This window comes from Tubulanus polymorphus, chromosome 3 (genome assembly GCF_964204645.1).
Source record: "Tubulanus polymorphus chromosome 3, tnTubPoly1.2, whole genome shotgun sequence".
In the NCBI taxonomy this organism is placed as follows: domain Eukaryota; kingdom Metazoa; phylum Nemertea; class Palaeonemertea; order Tubulaniformes; family Tubulanidae; genus Tubulanus; species Tubulanus polymorphus.
This window is the reverse complement of record NC_134027.1, coordinates 25,714,425-25,741,070: the sequence shown is the minus strand read 5'-3', so window position 1 is coordinate 25,741,070 and position 26,646 is coordinate 25,714,425. Positions and strand designations below refer to the sequence as shown.

Below are 26,646 nucleotides of genomic sequence, written 5' to 3'. Positions count from 1 at the left end.
CACTGAATGATAAATCGGGAATAGAAAAGGATAGGCATTGAACAATCGAACCTACCCCTGGCGCCTGCGTCACCAATACGCATCATCAACAACCATCAACATCAGCACGCGGTGATGATTTAAGCCAACATAGGCATCCCCAAGGGGGGTGCAGGGGTAGCAGACGTACTCCCTTTTCGAGATAGCTAACTTCTCAAGTTACTTTGTAATAAATGTTCAAGATTTTTCTTGCCAATTTGACTAGTTTTTTACCTCTAAGTTATTCATTTAGAGCCTTGAAAAACGTCTCTTAAGTCTCCAATTTTAAAACAGTTTTTGGGGGAGGCCCACCCAACTCCAGACATTGTGCTTGGATGCTGGATTGATGCTTATTCGAACCCCCTATGAAAATTCCTGGGGACGCCTAGGCTATGGCTATGGCCAACAATATTGACAAGATCAAGATCAAGATTACTATCTAACTTACCGGAAAAACGAAAATCTGTGCTGTTTGAAAATCTAAAACACTCCGGAGTCCAATTAGAAGGCTTCCTCCTGGGCATTGTGTTTGATTCCTTTATTTTTCTCGAGTTAATACGCGATGAAACGAACATTTAAATCAAATCACGTTGTCATTTTAAATAATTGCAAAAATCAACGACCTTGAGCGAAAAGCGTACTGATCATCGCCCAAAACACATTGAATTGGTGGTACTAATTATCAGCCGGAACCGATTGGCATTGAAAGTGTTTGCGGTCCGACGAGTGTACCGGACGTTTCGAAATCTATTTTTCTGCATCTTCAATTCCGAAAGATCGTGAATTTGTGCGAGGTTTAAGCTTAACAAGCCCTGGGCCAAGTTTCACAAAAAGTTTAACTCAAATTTTTGGTGTAATTGCTATTGGTTACTTCATGTTTTCAATGAGGACAACAATTCAAACTTAACCGTTTTAGGCTTAAACTTTTTCGTGAAACTGGGTCCTGGTTAAAATTATTTCCTATTTTCTTTGATTACTGAGACATAATATTTCCCTGGACACTGTGAAGTTGGTCCCAAAGCCAACGTAGGTGGCCACAGATCCATTACCTGTGTGAATTTACCTTGATGCAGAGCCTGTATACGAATGTAATCTTTTGAAAATGTACGTTTTTGTTTCTTGTGGAAAATAAATTGATCCATTTGCTTAATGTCATCACTTATCACTGATTTTACGACACGATCACGATTATCTCCACTGACCACTACGTGGTCCAGCGCTCCGCTGTCTCTGAATTTTGTAGGCCCGGGTTCGGATCATGGGATATACCAAGCTTATAAATTTATCATTCATATTCTGTTTCTTTAACATTCTTTTGTGATTCTCGTGAATTTCTACAGATGTCTTTTTTGAAAGAAATCCTTTTTGGAATAAGACTAACTGCATGCCCTTTGAAATTTCTTTCCAAGACGAGCTCTACTCAATTCAATCGAAATAAACAGACGTTGGATACATTGGAGAACGGACCTGAAATAATTTTCTAAATCTATCCTTAATCAATAAATAATTTTCTGTATATTTTGTTGACAATAAAATAGATACTGAAATGTCGTTTTTGATTCGAGAGTGTTTACTATTGTTTTAACGCTTGAGCGCTGCAATCAGATTTACTATTAAAAGTGTTTGTTTGTTACGTATGAAACGTTAAATTACCGTTAAATCAAAATCGCCATTAACGACAGGCGAGGCGTACCCATTGTTAAACCAGTACACGCGCTGAGTGGAGAGTCGTAGAAAACACGTCAGGCAGGTTTGGTACTTGTAGTTATAAAATCCAAGTACGACCTAATTGAATGACAGAAAAGAATTCCAAGTTAAACGCGCTGTCATTACAACTGTGTATAGGTATTAGTCCTGTCTGAGCACTGTGAGAAATTAGTATTGTGACCGTGTGCCAGCAAGGGATAGAATCGAGCTGGAGGGGCGGAGATATTTCAGTACGGACCATGGCCCGGTTTTCTCTGATGCAGTTCCTAACGGTGTTCGTATTTCTTCCCGTCTCAGTACTGTCGAATAAGTATGCGCAAGGTAAGTTAATATAGGACTTCATCCTTCATCATACAATCTGAAAAACCCCAATTATGAAGAAAAACTAAGAGAGTAGTGACGTTTAGACTCAATTCTGTAAGCCATTTTCAGAAGAATTGAACGTCACTGCTCTTAGTTTTTCTTCATAAATCATGGGTTTTTTTCTCAAGCAGTGGTTCTCAGAAACTAGTAGGCCCCTATGTATAGCAATTCTTGATTTGTCCTTGATTTTCTAAAAGCCTTTTATACTCAGATCCGAACTTATGATTTAAGACCAGTCTTCAGACGTTACATGTACATATTACAAGTTTAGAACCTAATTCTAGCGAAAGATCTGTATTTTCTTTTTTACACACAAATTCTAATTATTTTAACCATCAAACTTTTACAAAACATACGGTTATCACACCACGCGCTGCAATCAGCATTATGGACGTGATCAAAGATCTGTATGGCAAGACTAGTAGTACATGAGAAGTATAGACTTCCCCTGTCTCAGATCTCACAGGACCAATAAATCCTCTCCTCTGAGGTACCCGAACTACGGAACATTCCGAGCAGGAGATAGGTTGGTGTCACAATGAACTGGAGTAGGAAAACTTGTAATGTTTTTTTTTTTTTCGGGGCACGTGATAATCCGGGCAATCGACTTCGGGTTAAACGCAGTCTATCTACTGTATAACAATCTAAACTCATTTTGGCCAAGATTGGGTTCTTGGTAACTGGAGATGTTTATTAATCTATCATTCGCTGACCTTTTTGTTGATTACATTTCAGTTTATATGGATAGAAATTGTACGAAAACGATCGATGTATCAAGTCAAATGGCGGGTATAATTCACTATACGCAGTCTGCGTATTACCCGAAACTAGCTTACTGTTACCTGACTCTCGATGCTGGAACCAATAAATTCCTAATACTCACCGTCAAAATGCTGGATATTGAATACCACGCCAGTTGTTCCAAAGATAAACTCACTATCTACGACGGACGTGGTAAAAATCCGGCAAAAAGTTTATCGGGAAGTAAGTATTAAAAGAATCACTGAAATTCCGAAAGAAACACTTATTAATACTAGCGAAATTCGATGAACGACTGTTGTATTATTTCGTTGCAGGGCACGGACTCTGCGGTCCGACGAAGAAATTGAAACAGACCGCCATGTTTTCGACGCAGAATTCGGTAACGTTTGAATTTGAAAGTAACTCCGGCGACGACCAGGGCAAAACGCACGAAGGATTTGAAATAGTTTACACTATATTTGAATACAGTAAGAATATGATAGGCTCATGAAAAGAAAATCTATGGAAGTCAAATAATTGGAAATAAACTAGTTTTAACTATGGGCTGGGGTCGTTCATTAAGTAGGCCTACCTTCGTGCAAAATGTTTGGCGATTTTCAACCAAGTCGATAGTAAAATTCGTCGTCTATATGGAAATGGTTTTACTCAACGTTTCGACTGTATCATAATCAGGAATACTATAAACTTACATGAAATTAGTAAGTAGTGTCAGCATTAAACGTAATGAGTTTTTGAAGTGTTATGATCTTGTTGATATTTGACAGAAGCGTGTGATGACGGATTATCGTGTCCTGATGGTGGTCGCTGTATTAGTAAAACGCTTCAATGCGATGGTTATGATAATTGTGGTAAAAGAGCCGATGAAATCGTCCCGGGAAGAGAGTGTCCAGTAAACTCAGGTATCCGCAATCAAAACCCTCTAGGCCGGTTATACAGACACCATTGCAGCCAGTACAGTAGAATTAGTTCATTTTCAATTGGTTGAATCTACTTAAGTTGTCAATCTGGACTTAGAACAGTGGAACAAGTCATCTTGCTTCAGCATAAAATTAATTTATTTGAAAGATTTCGATGATAAATGTATCGCCAAGGCCGATCGCCTCCCACCCATTGATAAGCATGAAAAAGAAATGTTCGCACCGGTCGGGTATCGTGCCCGGGACCTATTGGGCGGAAGGCATAGCCGTTACCACCAAGCCAATCACTACGACATGGCGACTTAACTGGATTTATTTGGTAAATTTAACCGTTAAGCCGTGACAGTTCGTGACGTCACGGCAGCTGCCGTGTGGATTGGAGAATATTTCTATAGATGAATATTCGATGAACAAACACAATAAACCGCTTAAACAATTAGATACGTATTGTTCCAATCCCTGTGGAGGCAGTTTGATCTATGGCATAAGAATTTCAAGCTTCACTTTCGGGATTTCAAAAACATTGTTGATAATGTACTTGTTTTCTGTTAAAGGAAATCGCCTCGGCAGAATCCACGTGTTAATGATTCTGATCTTCGCTCTAACCGGAAGATGTGTTCATTGGTTGTAAGGTGTTAGAGACGAACAGTCGGATCCAGGAATGATTTACCGGATGATGTTGCTGTTACGACTGGGCACTAGCACGTGTTAGATATCAAAATTGTACAGTTTCGACATCTTAGTATTTGTAAATATATACGATATATTTCATGAAATGAATTGATTGTATTTTCGTTTTTTCCGTGTCAAATACGTCATGTTGAAACTCGCTTTTAGGTTGCCGAAGTTGGGACTGGATCATAACGGATGGTAACAGTCGATTCAATCTATTCATCTACTATGTATTCGTACTGTAAATTTTTGCGAGTTGACTATGTCATATACTGGTCGTGGTTATTATCAGGGGCGGGTGAAGGGTCTGATTGAGGCCGGGGCACCATCCCCCTTGGGTTCAGCCGATGACGTGTTAATACTGTTCTGTTGCTTACCTCTGGCAGGACATCACGTCGTGTGAGACCTGTATACCGGTATTGAGGTGGATTTGGGGGGGGGGGGGTCACGAGTTCCATCCACACAAAACAAACATCAAACGCCAAATATTCCACTTTTTAAAGTATTTATTTCATAAAAAAACCATTCATGGCATTAACAGAACAAAACCTCAATGAAGGTACAAAACCTAAAATCATCATTATTATTATTATTAGTATTAATATTATTGTCCTCTACAAGTTGTTGTTATGATAACAATTAATTATTATTAATATTTATTATAATTATTATTATACCTCATTGTACAAACCCAGTTATGATTATTTTAGAAATATCTGGTGTGGTAAGATCTCTTTTTGCGCCCGCGTTAAGGTGGATTCAATGTCATCAAATTTAGTTTTAGCACCAAACATTTCAGTCGAATTAATGAGCGAAATTAAATAAGCTAGATTTATTCAGATTGCGTTGTTTTGATTTTGAAAAGAAATTTTCTCGGTGAAAAGTCTAGACGTTTTACAAAGCAGTTTTCAACTACTCAAATTATTGTCATTAACCAATTCTCAGCTAAGGTTATCTATGCTGAGAATTGGTTAATGACCAAAGATAACCTTAGCACGTTTTAAGATCTTCGAAGTATTTCGAAATTTCCTTCGCTCGTCTGAGCTGGGCTGAGACTGCTTTGAAAAACGTAGCCTCCGATAAGAAAAAAAGGACATTTTCTATTGCGATAGATCTTTGAAATTTTGGGCAAAACTCACACTTTCCGCGATGAATTGAATCATCGCCAAACACTCGTCGTCTTTCCGCCAGATATTTCCTAATTATTTCAACATCAAGATTCGCGCGTTTCCTCATATAGATATAAACACCGTTTTTCTCATTATCATCATCATCAATGATTAATTCGTTTAATTAATAAATTAATAAGGTAATTAGTAGTAATTCTGTAAACAAGATATATATATTCATATATTCATTTATTTATATTAAATATGACGCATTTGAATATATAATATATATATATTCCATAGTTTATCAATATGCGGAGATAGCGAGGGCAAAAATGTACAGCTACTGAAAACAACCAGATTTTATAATATCTATCTATCTATCTATCTATCTATCTATTTCGTTATCTATCTCTATTAACAAATAATTTGTCAAAAGATTAAAATCGGATTTTCTCCCTTTTTTTTTAATCGACAATGTACAGTTAGACGAATGTACAACCGAGCGCAGTACAGTACGGGGACATCCTTCCTCCTCGCAGCCGGAATTCCGGAGCGACGCCTAACGACAGGTTCCGGATGCCGATCGGATCGGGAATCATAGAATTTCTATCTGAGATTTAAAAACGGATCGAAGGAAAAAAGGATGGATTTTCGTACGTCTAGTATTTTACGCAAACGATTACAGAATCTTATCTAATTATCAGTACAAACAGTAAAGATGAGCACAGCTCAGCATTAAATATAGCAATAAATACATTATCTTTAATACTACTACTAACTACAACCTTAACGAATTAGTAATAAATCAACGTCACATTTCAAGCGTAGCTGTTCGGGTGAAGTTTTCTCATTTCTATATCATACATCGTCAAAACTTTAATCGAACAAACTCAAAAATTAAAACGTTCTCGCATTTATAGCATTTTACTATTCATCGTAAATAAATCATTTAATTAAAACCTTTTACCTACAGATACTGATTAATCACGCGAGACCTACTAAAATCAAAATATGTTAATCAATTCATTGACCAATAATAACGATTTAATACACAGCAGAATTTTGCTATAATATATATATTTATATGTCGATATACATAGATTCAGTTATTTTTTTATATATATATATATTATGTATATAAGTAAGAATGAATGCTCAAATTAAGAAAACCTCGGCAAAAAACGTCTTAAATACTTTCTAAATATCATATACTGCTGAAATATCACTGCATCTCTACATAATATCATATTTGAAACCTACTGGATGATGATATATCAAACTCTGGTAAATTATGGTATACACGATATCTGCATGGACTTGCGACACAAAACAGATGAATGAAAAGAAATCGAACTATAACAACGATGTACTCGGATGTTTGTATGTGTGTGTGTATATGCGGTGCATCTAAACCTATCTTTACCGACGAGGAATTTATCGTTAAAATACAGTAGTTGTCGATCGTCGTTAAACACACGTAATTAAAATGATTTCTCGTTAATTAAAACTCGACGACGACGACGACGACGCTAACGAATATTACATTCGATAATCAACTCGTTTTGGAAAAACATCACACTCAAAGACAGACGAAGAATAGTCACAACGAAGATCGATACATAATAGCCCAGACAAAAACGCGAACGCAGAATAAAGGGTTAACACTCGTAAAACAACGCGATTAGCGGCGAAAAGTGCGCTCTGTATCTAACCTCATCTTCAAGCGACAATTTACGAATCAAAATCTTATTTCAAACTTCGTTTAACTATTTGCTGGGGGAATCAAATTTCATTTAGAAAGTCGAGATAAATTCGATCATTTTCAAAATTTTACACTTCCCGATTGACCAAAAGGCCGCTTGATTTTGCCGTAATGCAGTGCCACCTCTTACCCGCAGTTTGACGCTATAAACATCGTTTGGAAGACTAAATTCTACAGGGCTGCAACTACGAAGTTAAGGATATTTTTGGCAACGTCCCGATTTTCAGGATTGAAAACGGATATTTTGTGCGAGCATGCCGTTAACTCGATAGTTCACCGCAAACAGGAACTGATGTTTTTTTTTTGTTGTTGATAATATGACTGTCAAACTGCACATAGGTGGTAGCATTGAGCACCGTCTGACCGGTCCTTGTTGGCCCACTTCGAATCAAGTCTGGACTCTTTTCCGCCCTGAGTTTCTTTTCTATGGTTGAAATTACAGTTAAATCTGGATTTTAATAAAATGTTGACATTATTTATGTTTATGATAAACTATAGTCTGAGTGTACCAGATGACATACGGGTTCCTCTACAATGGCTCGGTACTAGACTAGGCCAAACTATACGTTAATATGATCTTTACCACGGATTTCTCATGAATCAAATGAATTTCATCGGTCCCAAATCAGGGGCGGATCCAGGGGGATGGGTAGACAGTATTGGAAGGATATTTAAGGGCACCTTTCTGATCTTAGGGTACACCCAGTATCCAGGTCAATGTGAGTGCCGAAGGCGCGAAGTCCTTCGAAGGGGGTATGGGAGCCCTCCCCCAGAAAATTTTGAAAATATGGTACCATTTAAAGGCTTTTAGAGGGCTTCTAGAGACTAATTCAGAGCAATCCAGAATAAACGACCCGGACACGGAATTAGCGGTTGCTGAAATAATGCCTTTAAAAATATTGCCGGTGAAATTTGGAAGGGCACTTAAAAATTCTAGACCGTGTTGGGCAATACGGCTAATACGGTCTGGATCCGCCTCTGCAAATCATCCAAATTAAGCGGGTCCTGCTCGCAGGGGCTCGTCGCTTTTCATAATGTATCATTCATCTCTCAATGACCACAATCCCTACATATCTATACAAATAATTAATATAGAAATATTGGCCATCGGGAGCGGACCGATACATTACGAAATGTGACCAGCCCCTGTTGTGATTCTACATATTGTTCATTTCCAAATATCAGTCGAATTCTAACTCAGGACTGCGGAACAGGGCCCAGGACTAATATCCACTTTCTCGACTTCAACGCGCGCCCAACACAACGACGACTACAATACACTGAACAAATCATAGAGATTAAACGCTATCGCGAAATCAACGACCGCCGATGGCGATATTCTTTATACAAGATGCTAAGATAGCGCGACGTTTACACACAGGTTTTTTACTTATCATAACCGTGCAAAATTTCCACCAATCAACACATCAATCAGATATACATATACATACAAATAATCAGATTAATATTTATAATATTATATATAATAATATATAATATATATATACATGTATATATATTATACATATATATATATATATATATATAATATTTATACTCATATATATATATATATATAACTTTTAGATAAAAATCCATGATGAATTATTATAAGTGTTTTGTTGTTTGATATTTTACACATGAACGTTTTGTTTTTTTTTTGTCGATGAAGTGGAAAATGTTGTTCTCCTCCCTGCCCGTAACGCAGCTGCACAGATACCGGTATGCAGATGCAGATGCAGATGCATATAGGGATATATTCTACACGATAAACACCAGGGCCCGGTTTCATAGACTGGTTTCAAAGTAATCCCTAGGGGTAAATCCACAATTTGGGTGACAACCACCATAGTAACAATGAGAAACCATGGTTATAACTGACAAATTTCAAAATGTTCCCAGGGACTATCTTTCTTCCACATCTATGAAACCCAGCCCTGAATCACAAAAATTACAATAGGGGAACTCGGTTTACATCGACCGGAAATTACTAATCACCTGAATCTGATTGATAATGATAAAGATGAAAATGATTGTTTCTCTGTAATCGGTATCGTAGACCAATATGTTAGTATTCAAAATTGGAAAATCTTTCTACGACTATTGAAATACTGCGTGCAATTAAATACGTTTACCGGTAATCGTTTTATGCGTAAGAATCGTTCCAAATCTAATTTAGAACATTCAGTTCTTAAATCTCAATGGAATATGTATCATCTGCGATAGTGACTGAGGGCTGTTCGAGGGGAGAGATTACAGAAAGTGCGCACCCAGAACCCATCATTTGCATAGGTGAACTACACAAACGCATCTCATCGTAGCCGCGATCACACGCAGACGATTTGGCCCGGACCAGACCCCAGTCAAATTTGGCCCGTGCTTAATTAGAGAGCGCGATTACACGTAAACCACTTATGCTATCAAAATGATGCTGCGGCAAGTGAGGTGAGTCACTTCCACAACCAGTTGGGATAATTTGACTTGTGCTAAAATTGGGCACAGGCCTCCTCGTCTGACGTTAAGGTCGGGCCAAATGTCAAACAGGCACGGACCCATCTAGCACCGCTGTGAACATTAGACTCGGCCCTATGTGCTACAAGCCAAATCTGGTTCGGATCTACAAGACTCGTGTGTGATCGCGGTTAACGATTTCCATTTTTTTACACGATGCCAAAAACTCGATTAACACTACTGAACAAGGCTATCTATAGGTCACCATGTTAGCCATATACATACATATACAATATATATATATATACAGTCCAAAAATCTTACAACGCGTCTCGATTTAATGGCAGGTTCCTATTCATTCCGGTTCTCGATTCGTCGGCCATCTCGATCGGTCGTAAACTTCCGATAACTTGTTTCTCTTCGCGTTTAGATATAGATAAGGTTTCGAATATATATATATATATATATATGTGTGCTTACCGAGAGAATATACACGCATATGAAATTGACGATGATCGAGTGATAAAAACTTGTGGCTAAAAAGAGAAATTCTCTTCTTCGTTTCCGCGCGTCTCGGTTTTTTTTGTTGTTGTCGCGGCCCCTAAAACTACCCGCGTCAAAAAAACGGTAATTCCAAACGGGACTCGAAAACCGAATCTTACTAGTCGTCCGTTGCGTCGGTATTTTTGATATAGACAGTTTTTGCGTTCGGCGATCATCGCGACTTAAAAGGTTTTTTTTTCTCAAAGCGTTCCCTCATGGATTTACAAGTCAATAAAATACACATGCGGGTAGTTCATAGTGCGGTTTCTACATTGCTGGAGTTTTCGGGATGTTCAGGCATTGCCGAGGGCTTTTTGTACATAAGTCGGCTGAGATTTTGAAGTGAGTGGTCCGAAGAGAGACTCATTCGTTTGTCAAGACCGTCATATCGTGTATCTAAGCCCGTGCGGAAAGCATTTACAACACAAATCTGAAAACAAGAGAAAACATAAAATCATCACAGGTACTAGAAATACACAACGAACTGAGAGTCCATCACGCGAGTCGAGACGCCAGCCACGATTTATCTTCTAAATATCAGCACCCATCAGGCAGTTGCTCAGAAGTTGGTTAAGACTTAACCTAACCAACTTTTGAGTTAATGGCCCCAGTGCTACATTTGTGAGTTTAAATTCACTCCTAAACAGTTTCATTCATTCATTTTCGATTGATTGCTTTAACTCTTAACTCGAAACAGTGCAAACTAGCTTCCAGATCCAGTTCAAATTTGACCCTCAAGACTTAAAATTTGTTCAATTCTAATTACAGTCAAAGTCCGTTATAATGCCATCTTTTCCAACATTTTTTTTCGAGAACAAATTTGCTCAATGTGACTCAAATTCAATGAAAATGTCATTCTTTATAACGCTAAATTTGTTTTAATGCCATGTTTTTTCATTGGTCCCATTCGGTGGCATTATTAAGGACTTTTACTGCAGTTGACTCTCAAATCGAATCTAAAATCACAAGAACTGGAAAGAGTTAAAAGCTATTGAAAATAAAACGATTTCGACCCGGAGTTGAACTGTAGAACTCAGGTTCTGAGAATTTAATGCAAGAAATCAGTTGGTGGCATCTCGGCGCTCGACGGATGAATGAATCAATTCATATCAACACGAAAATCTCGACAGTTTCAGTTAGTAATTCTTCTTTCAAATAATCTATAGCCTGTATATAAAAATATATCGTATTCAAGGGTTAATTATGTATGCAAATTTATGCACGGTAATCATTCCATATTTGGTAATTACGGCGAGCACGCATGACAAATTTGTCGTATATGTTCAAGAAGCCAAGCTCATAATAATATGCGACGTTTTCTCGGCACGTGATACAAGAAAAGCAAACTATAGTTAATAACTAAATTAGTTCTATCGGTAACATCTTACGCGTCATCGGTTTCAATGACGCTATTTACTTTACAAAAGCAGGCTATATTTTCTAAGAAGAATATACTAAGAAAGCCAACACGGAGACAATGCAGTTCGACTTTTTATTACCAGCAGGGGGTTCGTCTCCGTAACTCATCATCGAAAGCGGAAACTTTCTCACGAGTGTCGGAAACGGTGAATGTGCGCGTGTATGATGTCATCACAATGCGTGTATCGTCTATCGAAACATTGGCAGACGGAGAGAGAATATAGGCCGTTACTAATAACGACGCTAAAATTCAAGGCTATTTCGAACTTAAAAACGATACGAAATAATACGAACATGCAATTTCTAGTTATGAAATAAATAAAACTGAAGAAGAAATAAAAAACTAATCTACCTCATACCCGGAGTGTCCAGAAGGTGATGCAAGGTCCGTAGTAGGAGTGGTGAGTAGTGGTTGCTACAATACTAACAGAAATGCACGACGACTACGACCGCCAAAACAAAAACACGAAAAGCACGTGATACAGAAAATAAACACTAGAAGCACTGGGAACTGAAGGCTTCGGTCGTCTGGTAAAGAATGTCATAAAAGGCAGGACGGGAATGCCACCGAATTCGGATCCATGTTCGTCAGTCTGTAGAGAGTCATCGCGGCGATAGTCCGGTCGTCTCGTCCCCGGCGGAACGCCGAACGAATCCGCGCCATTCGTAAAAACGACGATAATATCTTTTTGTTTTGTTTTTTTTGTTTTTGAAGATGTTAAAAAGTTTTATTCGTTTCAATAAAAACCATTCATTTCGAGTAATAATAACAAAACATAATCGAACCAAAAAAATTTACGATGAAATTTACACAAACTCTTTCACTCTTTTTCTCTTTTATTTCTACAAATCGTTTCAAGCAAAAAATCATAAAGACCTTTTAAAGTCTTTAAGAATTTTCTGTTTATGGGTATTGTTGGTTTGGTATTTTTTCAACTATCCCCGATCTTTTTTCGAACTTTTTTCCAAGATGGCAAAAACGGCTACCACTAGAAACCGATGTATAATAATAATAATAATAATAATAATGTAATATATCTCTCATATCTAATATCAATATTAATAATAATATTAATAATAATAATAATATTTATTCAAATCTAATTATCATAAGTATTGTATGCATATACACAAAGCACTTAATATACAGAATATTATTACTATTCATATATTTATACAATCTATTTTACTTCTGTCTATTTTTCTATTGTATTTTTTTGAGTGTTTGAGTTTTCATTTGAAAACCACGCTTTTCTTTTCGTCGACAACAACGATTTCGTAGCCGCCGGAAACGAAAAAAATAAAAAATCGATTTGCAAAAAATTAAAAGCGATTCGAAAAAAAAACTCTGTTGCTGATTATATGAAATATCAATCCGATTCCGTCTCGATTGACTTCGAAACCCTAGCATTCACGCTCAACTGACTACAATCGAGGTCTTCAATGATTAGCGAACAATTTTAGTTCAGCGTCGCCCCACTAGGCGGCGTTACACGAGTACAATTGAGATGAAGAGATCTCTTATGCTATATATAGTAAACCTCGGATGGGTATGCTTAAATTCGCTAGATTTGCAACTCAAATAATTTACGGCCGACCAGCTGCTGACTTACATCGCAGGTTTGGTGTGATTGGCATAAACTGAAGTCCATTGGATAAGTCATTGCATAAATTAAGACTTTTTCTCTGCAATTTGCATAATCCAATCTACTGAGCGTAATTCATCATTCGGATAAGTCATCACAACGCTGAAGTTGTCTCTATTTTTGACTTACAATTTGTATTTCCGATTCAATGCACTATCTATGATAATTCATCATCTACAAACAGGGGGGGGGGGGGGGTAAGTCATCAATTTGATGATCACCTCAACTATGATGAGTTTGACTGCTTAGCATAAATCTAAACTTTGTATCACTCAAGTTTGATGCCGTAAAGTCGAAATAAAGTTTAAATCCATGAATTCGAAAGCAACTGACCAAGTTTCTTTCAACATCCAAGACATTTTTGCGGTAAGGTTAGAAGTAACTTAAGGAGTAGTCAAATATAGAAATACTACCGTGACCTGGAGGAGCATGAGTTGCAATTACGAGCGGACTTAACGAGCATTCCCGGTTTGTGTAAAAACGAACAAAACATCATGCAAAAATATAATCATCTAAACAAAGGTGAGGAGTTCATCGTGCTGCTAACAAAATAATATCGAGGAAACAAATGGTTGTGACAACACTTCCAAAACAAATCCGTCTCCAATCAAATTCTTCGCATAGTGCAGAGTTTGAAGAAAGTACGGAGACAGACGAGCGATTTGAGGAAGTTTGAAATAGCGTCGAAACTACGGGCGCAGATCTCGGGGAAACTCTCAATGAAATTTCTCTGGAAAATATTTCCCTCAATACTTCGTGACAGATATCCTAGAGCAGGAGCTTTTTCCTGAAAAATCTCGATTGAAGTCCCTCCAGATCCACTCCTGAATCTCAACAGTATAATATCGACCAATGAAAATGGCAGTGTCTAGGTTTTAAAGATGGATAATGAAATAAAACCGCGATGATTATTATCAACTTTTGCGCGGAGAATTTGAATTGCGCCGAACTGTGCGTTAAACGAAGGAATTATCGGATATCTCGTTCCAACACGATTCCAATATCAAAACATCATCCAAATGATTCGTAGTCAACTAAATAATGGATTTCCAAGAATTCAGATTAATATCGAAAGGAACAAACAGGCATACCGCAATAATAATCATCATAAGGGTTCAGGGAACAATTCTTTCTTATCTACAAATGTACAGTGAATAACGACAGTATCTACAGCAAGCACCAGAAATATGAAACTAAAATTTCTTCTCAGATGTCGCATAGTCTGTGACATTTCCATATAAGGATATAGGTAATCAGAATTTCTATTTCGGATCAGAAGTTTAAGGCTTCTAAATGTCAATGCGATGCATAAGATATATGAAGTAACCAATCAACGAGTACGTATTTCAAACCGGAATTATGTACAAATGTAAAAGCCACTGTGATTGGTCCATAGCTCGCATAATTAACCAATCAGAATTGAAAGCACTTATTTAGTCTGTACTGGCTCTTTGACTTCTACTCCAAAATAGAATATTCTGAAAACTTTTATCAAATACAAAACTAAAGTAACATGCTCTAACAAACACATGATTTTGTACATCTATCTACAATCGGTTCTGTAATTTTGAGCGAGGTCTCTGTAAGATTCTTCATGTTTAAGAATCCAAATCACTTTGGAAATCTAAGATTCGTTTCTGATCAGGATCATCACCTAGCCCCACGGGGTTCGAATGAGGTCCCGGTTTGCTTTTTTCAAATTATTTCTCATATTCTTTTATAACTTATAGATCTTGGAGTGGCTTTGATGCCACAATTCAAAGAGTTCTGATCCACTGGTAACGTAAATCTTAAAAAGACCCCCGTATTCTATGTACAAACAGCCAAGACATGCATAGACAAAAAACCAGAGAAAGGATGACAATTTTCTTCAGAGCAACTTCAAAAAATTCCTTAAATAGCAAACTAATTTCTTTCTAATCAAACATAGTAAATTTGAATATATATCCCCTAAAGAAAACTCTCACCAACAACATGTTTTTGGGTGTTTTTTTTGTGTATAACATCGGTAGATCAAGAGCTAAGGAAAAATTGAAATGAACGTTTGTCCGATTCAACCCCCAACACGCGCACATAGGACTTGTCTTCGAGAAAAAACAAATTATATTTTACTCTCCACTGGCATTATAAAGTAATTCATCTAATGATTAATACAGTTCGTTATTATTAGGAACTACGTCACATTAGCTCGACTTCAAAATATCTTTCTTCTTTCGAGTAAAAAACCCAGTCACCAATGTGTTATTGCATTATGAACGCGTTATGAACTAGTAGCTGAACCTCGATAGGTAAACCTTGTCTAACTCAAATCTTTGATTTCGAAATATTTCGAGATTCAGAGTTACCCCATTGAAATTTAATTAATTTTTAATTGGAGTTAACTCTTACTTACTACTGTGGAACTGGATCCTGAACTCTGATTCGTCCTACTCCGGTCTCGTGGATCCAAGAAAAACAAGATTAACTTTATAGCGAACTGCACGTGTTGAAAATCCTGCTCAACAAGACGCGACACTAATGATTTCGTTTTCACCTAAATCATCATCGACAGGACTCATACTTTGGTCCACCCTTTCACTAACCACAAACCAGTTCTACAGTTTCGTGGGTTAGAATTAGATTTCGATTTTCCTAAAACTAGCTTTAACTCTGATTTTAATCGAAAAAACTGTAAAAAACCTCTGCAAACCGTAAAACCAGGTCCACGTTTCGTATGAGCAGCATGCCGAGCAAAATTCCAGCGGCAACTTAAAAAGCGCTAGCGATCAGGGGCCAGTTGCACAGTCACCGCATGGCTTCCATCTAAGACCAGTCTAAGACCAATTCAGCTCAAAAACCGATCTAACAATTTAAGATTACAAGCAACGTCTGCACAACTTGGCCTAGATTTTTTAAGAACTGATTCGAAACGAAACTGATTAAGCAAGATTTCGAACACATGCAGCCAGCTAAAAAATATAGACTTTTTTTTAGATCTTTTTAGAAAAGCCTTAAGTGTTTTTTCGCTAGTCGTAACAATTCATTATTTCTCTGTATAAAGAAAAGAACTACAAGTGACAAGTGAAGGAACATAGCGGTAATACTGTCTTCTTTGTACGCTGAAATGAGGGTCATTTTAAGCCTAACAGCGGTTTTGATGCGAATCGCTAGTCATTAAGGAGGTCAAATCGCGGTTTCTGCCATGTTTTCGGGATAATTAGGCTTTTTGGACATTCGGCTTATGTTTTGTAGTGATTGTATGGAGGCTAGGCTACGTTTGTCAAGGTCGTAACGCGAATCTAAACCCATGCGAAAAGCATTGACTACACGAATCTGAAATATGAGAAAAAAACAAAAACTACATGGTCAGACATGGACGCGGAAAACCGAATAAAAATTAAATGAAAAAACAAAAACAAAATGGCCGCATCGACAGATGCTACGCGTGACTATATGGAGAACGAAACAAAGAACATGAACGTTGAGACTAGGCAACAGACGGTTTGTGTTTTTGTGTGCAAACAGTTTTCAAAATGCGATAATGCAATTCGTGATTTTTTTTCGGACTGTAAATAGAATATGGAACGATCAACGCGACCCCGACAAGGTTTCACAGTCGCAGGTTATTTACATTTTACTCTTCCGAGGTCAAATGCGACTCTATAAGGTCATCAAATTATTGATAATGACATCATTTCCTCGACCCAGTTCTGGGTCTAGAGTCAAATAAGACCCACGCAATTTGCAAACCTGACTACTTTGGTGTCAACCATCGTTTTGTACATCTAAAATTAAGTCTAATTGAAAATGAACTAGAAATTATTCTGATTTTGAGCATATTTCAATGTTCCAATGGAGTAATTGAGCTACTACTAATAGTGGTAGTGGTAGTCAGGTCTAACTGTGGAACTGGGTCCAGAGTCGAATGAAACCAAATTAAACCTAAGCAACTGTGAAATGCAGTGTTCGACCGAGGATTCTTTGTAACAGTTTTTGAACATGCGCAAAATATCGGCGGAGAGTTTTCATTTGTGACAGACGTAAACATGCACGGTAGCGATGTACGAACGATCGGGCAGACGCAGGAACGATAAGGATAACGACGATGACGACAGTGATGATAAGGATGGGGATGATGAAAGGAAGAATGTGACCGAGGTGAACGATGAATTGAAGAACACAATCGCAGTCAATGAGCAGCAACCGTTTTAAGAGGCGGCGGCAAAATCCATCAATATCGCGCGGAAAACAACACGCACGCCATCTACCGGCGTATTATCGTACTACTATTATTTACAATATCCAGATCTTAATTACTAATTCTACTCCAACACGAACTAATTTCAAAAACAACAATCAATTAGTTATCAATAGTAATCAATTATTCAATTAATCGCGTACACAATAAAACATTGAATTGATCTTTACACTCACATGCCAGTGGTAGATGAATCTAAGAGGCATTTATATTATTCTTAGTACGTATAAAAAATATATATTCATATATATCTATATATTCATATATAAAATAAAATAAAATGATAATCAAACGACTTTCAATCGAGAGAGACTCTAGTCTCATTTTAAAGTGATCGAAACGTATTTACAATTTTTCAGTGCTTCGACGAGTTGCTTTTTTTGTCAATATTTGTCTTATTCGCGACGGAACCACTATATTTCATCATCATCAGTTCATAGATTAGATAAGGTGCCCGCAATTGACGTATATCTTGTTTCTAAACTGCAGTTTTCGCAGTGGTTAAAACCGCGACACCAGCTATCCCACCAGATGGCGTGACGAGCACGTAGTAAAAATTAGTTCATTTAGGCTCCTCCATACATCGTCACAGAATTTACAAATATACATCAAATCATTTCAATGTGTTTGGTATAGTTTTCATTAATGATTGATTATTCTTATTGTCATGGGGATGCTAGGTTTGACTGTGGCTAGTAAGGATCCACTAGGTGTCACTAATGTGCAATAAAATCTCAAATATGCTGCAATAGAGGATTCCCCCTGTGGCAAGTGAGGATCCACCAGGCGTTGCTGGTGTTAAGTAGGACATGAACCATTCTCTTAATGGCAATTGAGAATCCACTAGGTGTCGCTAGTGTCTAGTAGGACATAAACTAATGTGACAAGTGAAGAACCACCAGGTGTCGCTTTTGGACAATGATGCCGTCTTTCTTTTCAGATTCGATTAAATGAATTCTATCGAAGTCTAATTCAAATTCTATTGATACGCGTGCCATATATGGGGATAGCTGGTACAGCACGACAAGGTCCTCCTCGTGAAACTTAATAATAAAACCACAACTTCGTCTTCAATACAAACTCATCGCGTTAAAAACATAATTCAAATCACATGCACACACACGCAAATATTAACCATATCTAGATATCAATAGTCTATATGAGAGAGAGAGAGCGAGGGGTGGGGGGTAAAATGAGAAGTAGCCTTCGATCAAAATATTTTACAAGGTCGTCTCGTGAATTTTGGCGTCGCTGCCACCGCCGCCGCCACCAACGCCAACTCCGATTAGCTTCGGGACGGGTATGAACACCGACCGGCTCGTACCGGAGCTGTCCAATATCAGGGCCACGTTATCGACCGAGTGGCTCTTGTTTTTCGACCGTCGGTCCTGGTTTAGCAAGTACGACGCGGCCGTGCTGTTCAGAGGGGGGTCAGTCGGCGTCACGGTCGCCGAGTTGACGTCCTCGAATAGAGGTTTGTGGCTTTGACTACGCGAACTGCGGATACTATGCAGGCTGTGGAAACTGTGCACGCTACGTCGTTCTTCAAGGTCCTCCAACGTGCTCTTAAACGCTCGCACCACTCGTAACTGTTGGCACAATAAAACACAAAGCGCTGTTGGTTAGTTTGAGAGAAAAAATAAATAAATAAACGATAGCGTGTGCGTTTGTCGGGTGCACGCGAAAATAAACTCGATAATCAAAACGTCGCTGCATGTGTGCCAACTAAATAAATTAATATTAATCATAATTATAATAATAGTAATAATGATAATGATAATAATTCTGAGTGATTTAATAGTAGAAATAGCAGAAAATAACGTAGTTTAGTAAACCTAGTCGTTTGAGGCTTGGAATCGCCGCTGGGAGTTGTCGTTAGAAAGGAAGGTTTCGAAAATACGAAATCAAATTGATATAATACCGCATGCGAGTTAGAGAGAAAATCGTTTAACAAATTCCAACACCGGAGTTAGAAATAGGGGAGAGAAAAAGTTGTTAGAAATTAGAGAATGAATTCGGTTTTTTTTTCTCAATGTTATAATCACAGCGTAAAATACAACATCGAATTCAGTTCCAACACCTGCGAAAGAAGAATTTCGTTTTCTTCGAAGAAATATTTTTTTCCATACTCTTATATCGATAGCCTCAGAAAACACGGACTAAACTCGAGTTATAAGTCGACTTCTTCAAAAAAAATCAGCAAACTTAACCCTTTCTGGCCATTTTCAAGTATACTCAGGAAAATTTTTGATTTAATTAAAGGGTCAGTCAGGCCACATTGAACACCTCAATACAGCCCCACAGTAATGAAGTCGAAAGGTCAGTCAGGAAAGGGTTAAGGAGGATGAAATTTTGCCGAAATTTGAAAAAAAAACATCTGATTATAAAGAATGGCGACACAATATCGATGATTACAACAATTATATTCAAACGATAGTCAACAATTTTTTCAGTCATGTTCTTTATTTCGAAAAAAAAAAACGACTTTTATTTTGAGAAAGCATTAAGAAACGGCACCGATAACCGATAATATCTTTCTACGCAATAAATCGTGTATATTTCTGCCGTTATATTCGAAAAGCTTAGAGCGTTGTTTTAATATTTCGTTTTGAGAAAATGTTGCGAGTAATTTAAGAATTGAATTGAAAACTATAGATCAAATTTCTAGCCATATCCTCTTACTGTATCCTTCCAGGGACGAGACCCTTTCCGGAAAATAACCCCCCTCCCCAAGGCTCAAATCCTCACTATCAATTTTAGAATGAGTAATTAAACAACATAGCCCAGAAAAATCGAAATCAACCCTAATTTTTCGATTTTTTCAGGAATTTTGATTTGAATAATGAAAAATTTAGAATCAAGTAAAATAGTGGAACTGGATCCCTGATAAACCTAAACCCTCTATGAGCATCTGTTCCCATGAAATCAGAAAGTTGAAAAAGATAGTCCAGATTGCCATGGGAAAAATTAAATCCCCCTATACTAATCTACTAAGTTTATTGAAGGTTGATATCAGGGGGTCTCGCATCCGCAAGAATACAGTAAAAACACAACAAATACTTACAACATCAACCATCTGAATTCAGGAACCCTGTAGGGGCACTATAGGAACCTATCAGGAGCACTGTAGGAACCTAGTAGGAGCCTAGCACACTGGAACCTCGTTATAACCAACTCAGATACAAACCATCAGTTATTACAAACCTACAATTTTGTCCCAAATTTCTAATAAAGGACTATCGGTTATAACGAACAGATGGTCTCTGAAAGTTTGTTATAACGAGGTTCTACTGTAGCAGCCTAAATAGAGCCCTGTAGGGAAGCCTAACCCAGGATCCTAGTATGAGGCTATCCTAGTATAAACCTCATAGGTGACTCGTTAAGAGCCCTGTAGTACGTAGGATCGCTGGTAGGTGTCTCTCGTCGCATAAGTCGTGAAAGCTCGGCTTGTTTTAATTTACGACGAAAGTAAAAAAACCACGAACGAAGCGACGACAACGACGGCGACATTACTACAGGCCGTTCCACACTTACCTGATGCTGTAAACGAGTTAAACCTCGAACCCATAATATCTGACCACGTCGTCCGTCTGCATCTTGATCCTGGTCTGCATCGGGGGCTGCTAGTTTATCTTCGAGAGCTTCAATTTCTTCTTCAGTCGCGGAGCCCCAACTCAGCATACGAGGAAGTTTATTAGTTGGAATTGTGGTTACAACCTGCAGATGATGAATATTGCCACAAGGTTAACAATTTCAATCTAAGATCGTTTACACAAAATTTCAGGGGCCACTTAATCAAAAATCGGTTTCAAGTTAACCAGTGGTATAGTTGACGATAATTAACCCCCGGCTATCTTTAACTAACTTTTGAGCAACTGGCCCGAGTTATCTGTCAAGAAACTTGCATCTCTGAGATAAAGCCCTCATTTAATGAATGCTACTAACCTGTCCCCACAATAGTTCTCCGACACCAAAGAACAATGACCACATCCAATGTTCAAGTGTTAGTTTTGCAGTACTGAATGCTACACCTCCAATTTGTACAATTATAACCTGTTAATTAGAACAAATCATTAATAAAGATAATTGTGAATGCAAGCACATTGGGGTATGAATGAAGATGTAGAAACTACTGCAATTCATCATAATGGTGATATAGAAACACTATAGGACATTAACATAATGGGGATATAGAAACCAAGAACTTGAAATGAGGTAATGCTTTTACCTGAGCAATCATGGTGCCAATCCAGATGCCAATGAAGACAGGATTCCTATGTAGTCCAGATATAACATTTCTCTGTCCATGGATCTTGCGTGCGTTGATCTCATTGAACAGTGTCATCATGACAAATGTGTTAAAAATGATGGTGAAATGTTGAGATGGCGGCGCATGCATCGCAGCGTACCGGCCATCATCAATATCCAGCCATCTATGACCTAGGAAAAAAAAACAAGACAAGATGAACTTACTTTATCCACGACACCAGACCAAATTTGTTCTAAAGAATGGAATGCTGAACAAAATTCACAGCCATAAATTACCGCAGTACACTGCGCACTGTCAACAGATCCAATTGCCTCTGATTATCAGGTACTCCAGATGACAAAATGGTAAAAAAATTATCCTATTCAGAATACTGGAGAACTTCAAACAGGAAGATGTTGATTTCTGTCTGTAATTTTGACGTCTTGGGTGTCTAGTTTATCCTAAGCTAATGGGTTTGAATCCCACTGTAACCGTTTTTGTTTATCAGATGAAAAAGAGTCAGGCGGATTGAAGACTAATAGGCAGGGCAGACACAGGCCGCTTGAGGAGCAGGTAGCTTGAGGAGCAATACTAGGCAGGGCAGATTCAGGTGGCTTGAGGAGAAACAGGCAGGGCAGAGTCAGGTGGAGCAATAGGCAGGGCGGGTGAGGGTGGCTTGAGGAGCAATAGATAGGACGATGAGGGTGGCTTGATGAGCAACAAGCAGGGTGGATGAGGGTGGCTTGAGGGCTAATAGTTTAACTCATATACAACTCTATCATGAAGAAACTTACCTACGAATAAGAGAATACAAATAACAATTAATTGATATATCGAATGACCGAGAATATTTTTCGTCATAGTTCTCGATATAAGTGCTTTCGTTCGTCCATATGGTTTTCGTTCTAACAGCTCTGGCGTTGGTAGTTCGGTTGCTAACGCTAACGAGGCAAGGGTATCCATAATTAGATTCACCCACAACATTTGTATAGCTTTCAATGGACTGTCCTGTAATGTAGAGATAGAGGAATAAGTTTCATCGGAATTAACTCATTCTTGTTCGAGAGACGAAAAGGTTGCATCCACTTGACGCTTACGACCATAGTATCCAAAATATAGGCAGGTTATGATTGGTCTCTACCGATTCTGGAACTCTCTTCTGGAATATTCATGTCGACTAGAATATGCTCTACCTATTCCAGAACAGCACAACCCACAATTCATATAATCCACAATTCATATTCCTTCACAAATACGTTCAAAGATACGCTTCAAAGTCCAGTATTATGCTGGAACTATGGGATACCTCTTGGGAACTGGTAAGGACTGGAACTACGAGTAGTAACTGAACTATAGTGGAAACTGGCATAGCACAACCAATATAGATAAATGGCAAGCATTTGAAACCTTTAAGATATGCTTACTTTGATAGCACAAGCTCCAAGGAAGGCAACTAACACAGCTACGACGTTGACAGTCAACTGGAACTGTAAGAATTTGGCGATGCTGTCGTAAACATTACGACCCCACATCACAGCTTTTACTATACTGGTAAAGTTATCATCAGTGAGAATAATATCGGACGCTTCTTTTGCAACATCCGTTCCTGCAATGCCCTGTAAAATATAGATAAATAGATTAGATTGGGTTTGATTTTACCACTCCTCCGGAAAAATAAGAATGAAAAATAATTTGGAAATGTTCTGCTGGGCATGTAGTTTACCAGTATTGAGTATTCCTGAAGCTGACTATTAGGATATAGTTGTAATTTTTAAAAAGAAACTTCTCAGATTTTAATTTCCGATCTCAGTGTGGGATTTTAGATTTTCAATAGACTTTGTAGAAATGTAAGTGTCTGTTATATAGTTCTGTTCCAATGGTTATGCCTTGCCTTGTTCACAGCATTCTCTCCAAATCTTTATGTAATTGTAGCAATTCACTTACAATGGGGATGTACGAACTACAGTCTTAGGTAAAGCAAAGTTTTGCCAGAGGAACCAATGACTCGAGGGTCTTTATTCCATTCAAAACCACCCATAACATTAATAAGGGTGTCCCGCATACATACCATAGCAAATCCAACATCAGCCTTTTTAAGAGCTGGACCATCGTTAGTTCCATCGCCAGTGACTGCTACTACTTCACGATTACTCGTAAGTTTACTGTCGATTATGCCTTTAACTAGTGTATATTTATCCTGCGGTGATGATCTAGCTAGCACTCGTAACTGCGGCCATACTTTATCTAATAAATGCTGCTGGACCTGCGTGAAGAAACAATTCGAGTTTTGCTATAAAAACGCGGTGATCCCCGAGGAGGTATAAGAAAAAATCTTAGAATACAAACAACAAACAAATCCAATGATTCTTATGATTCATTTGATGTTTTGACTATGAGCCATTCATAAAATGACAAATAGAATAGAGTCAAAATATCAATACTAGGATAGTTTTTCTTTTCAATCGTGGGTTTCTCTTCCACTCAACATAAAGACAGTTTCTCTCAATGATATTCATCAAGACTGGAAATCGTCTTAACTACTTACAAATAGTCTATGGAAATAGTCTCTTGTCTATGGAAACCACTGCGGAATGGGCACATGTACCATCATTGAGGGATGATAGGTAAACGTCATTCGACTGAATGAACCTCTTTCTTACCTCATCATTTTCATCGCGAATTCTCCTATTGAATTCTTTTCCTTCTAAAACTAAGAAATCCGATCCAGGATTTATGATTCCACATTTCGTGGCGATCGATCGCGCTGTGTTTACGTTGTCGCCGGTTACCATACGAACTGTGATTCCGGCGTGCTGACATTTTTTGATGGCGTCGGGTACCTGCGAAAATAAATCAATCGAATTCCTCTATAGGAAAAATGTGCAACTCGTTTGTAGAAGTGAGTGCCTCGAGTGATGATGATGTGGCATTCGAAAATATAAATAAGTCTCGTATTTTTAAACCCTGAGGATAGTCGCGCAGTGATGTGATAGAGAGTTCAGTGATGGTCTTCGCTCATAATACTAGTTAAAAGTTGTTTCTAGAACCAAAATGATCATAGACAGGTCTTAAGGTGTGAGATTGAATTAGAACCGAGCGGCTAGTTGCATAGTCCAGATCTAACACCAAAAGTGGTCTGATAATCTCTAGACTGATCTTAAGTAGTTAGTTAGATTGGGTAAGTAGTTTGATTGGGTATAGAACTAAGTTGGTCTAAGACTGGTCTTAAGTGTCAACTGTGACTATACAACTAGCCCTAAGCTTTGGCCGGTCTTAAGCAGTAAGATTGGTTGTAGAACCATTATGAGCTAAGACTGGACTCAAAAGCATTGACTGAGCAATAACCTTGAAGTTTATCATTGAAAAAATCTTCCAGAATCGCTAGAAGCTAACTGATGTTTTTATCATACAGTATTTTACGAAGAACATGAATTTCGGAGATGAAATGTACCTCTGGTCGGACCGGATCTTCAATACCGGTCACGCAAATACATGTTAAGTTGCATACAATGTTGTCCTCTTCTTCCCAGTTTGGTTCAAACTCGAAATGGACCTGATTCGGCGCAGACGGACCTAAAATAAACGCAACAAACTCAATGAAATTCGAGGAAACAGATTTTCCAAATCCAACTCGTATTACACATGATGAATACATTAAACTCACAACATGGAACGTTAAGACGGACAAAGCTTTCCTGAATAGGGATACACATATATTTCTTGGTTCAGGTTTGAGGGGTGATCGTAAGAATGTGAAAATATAAAAGTTCAGATGTCCATATTTGACATTTTGGGAAGTTTACCATCTGACAATCAGTGACTAGAAAGTAACCTTCACTGAGCAGTTATAATGGAAGATTCTTACAAACCATTTACCAAGTTAGTTAAAATTGGGGGGAAAGTTGGGGTCCAATTTCTTTTTCTGTTCATTATTTTTAAACTCTGCGATATGAAATTAAGTTAGGAATTGGCAAATTCAAAGATGAGACAGTGTGGTGCTTGAGTGCAACTGTGCATCAAAAAATCCCTATACCAGATATGAGGTAATTGTTTTAGAGGAGCGAAAAAGTGAATACTGTGCGAATAAAAAACTTATACCGGCGTTACCCCGGGGCAAAACTTCAAACAATACAAAAACCCGTAGTGAGCCTTTATGGCTGGAGGCAGCTCTGGCAGGTGTGGAAGATGTATATTCAAAAGTGATGATAACAATAATTTGAGACTTCAAATAACTATCAACAGCGTAGGGTAGAGAGAGGAAGAGAGAGAGAGAGGAAGAGAGAGGAAACAAAGAGAGGGGAAAACTATAGGTTTCAGAACTCTATCTACGCCATACAATATAAAACTAATTCCTACAATCATCTGGTTTTTTTTTAGATTAGTTACTGCTATACATTATATTGATCTTATTCTGAACAAGCGAAATATTTAAAGCCCATATAAAAATACAAAATGTAGATATCGAAAATGTTGTGTTCCAAAAATTGATTCTATTAAAATCTCCTGGTACTTGTACTGAGGGTAGAAGATAGATTTTTCCAAGTACTATCGCCTATCTTTTGATTTAGGTTTGAAATTTTATCAAAATTTGCTGCTTCATTAGAATTCTGAATATCCAGGTCGGGTCACGATATTGTAATTGAATGTTTTTGAACGGCAGAGGAGGGGATATTTTTGGAGCTTTTTGTACAATTTTTGTTTTTACATTTCGATGTCTTCATAGGAATCTAAACTACGGAGAGAAAAATATTAAGTCGTTTTTGCGATCAGATTTCACTGTTAAAAGCT

The 26,646-nt window shown here is 37.9% G+C and overlaps 2 protein-coding genes across 10 annotated transcripts in view; one reads left to right on the top strand and one right to left on the bottom strand.

Annotated features, from left to right (window-relative positions):
• Positions 1-1,852: 1,852 nt before the first annotated feature.
• LOC141902642 (uncharacterized) lies at positions 1,853-4,521 on the top strand. The gene is made up of 5 exons (XM_074790464.1): positions 1,853-2,046; positions 2,824-3,072; positions 3,165-3,317; positions 3,615-3,749; positions 4,322-4,521. Exons 1-5 carry the CDS (start codon positions 1,965-1,967, stop codon positions 4,396-4,398), a joined length of 696 nt encoding a protein of 231 aa, XP_074646565.1. The 5' UTR covers positions 1,853-1,964; the 3' UTR covers positions 4,399-4,521.
• Positions 4,522-8,925: 4,404 nt separating this feature from the next.
• LOC141901324 (plasma membrane calcium-transporting ATPase 2-like) overlaps positions 8,926-26,646 on the bottom strand; it is a 106,207-nt gene continuing 88,486 nt past the window's right edge. For 7 of the 9 annotated variants that reach the window (XM_074788490.1, XM_074788496.1, XM_074788494.1 and 4 more), the window contains 9 exons: positions 25,310-25,431; positions 24,519-24,698; positions 23,927-24,121; positions 23,283-23,474; positions 22,653-22,866; positions 21,838-22,049; positions 21,555-21,662; positions 21,144-21,326; positions 8,926-10,737 (listed from right to left, as the gene is read on the bottom strand). In XM_074788490.1, coding sequence (XP_074644591.1) covers positions 10,561-10,737; positions 21,144-21,326; positions 21,555-21,662; positions 21,838-22,049; positions 22,653-22,866; positions 23,283-23,474; positions 23,927-24,121; positions 24,519-24,698; positions 25,310-25,431 — 1,583 coding nt within the window. In that variant the 3' untranslated portion in view covers positions 8,926-10,560. Of the gene's footprint in view, positions 10,738-12,476; positions 16,685-21,143; positions 21,327-21,554; positions 21,663-21,837; positions 22,050-22,652; positions 22,867-23,282; positions 23,475-23,926; positions 24,122-24,518; positions 24,699-25,309; positions 25,432-26,646 lie in introns of those variants that run through there. The other 2 variants (XM_074788493.1, XM_074788498.1) reach the window with 1 other exon arrangement.

Coding starts and splice junctions, on each gene's coding strand:
- LOC141902642 (XM_074790464.1), top strand. CDS start 1,965: ATGGCCCGGTTTTCTCTGATGCAGTTCCTAACGGTGTTCGTATTTCTT. Junction 2,047..2,823: donor GTCGAATAAGTATGCGCAAG/GTAAGTTAATAT, acceptor ATTACATTTCAG/TTTATATGGATAGAAATTGT. Junction 3,750..4,321: donor AGAGTGTCCAGTAAACTCAG/GTATCCGCAATC, acceptor TTTCTGTTAAAG/GAAATCGCCTCGGCAGAATC.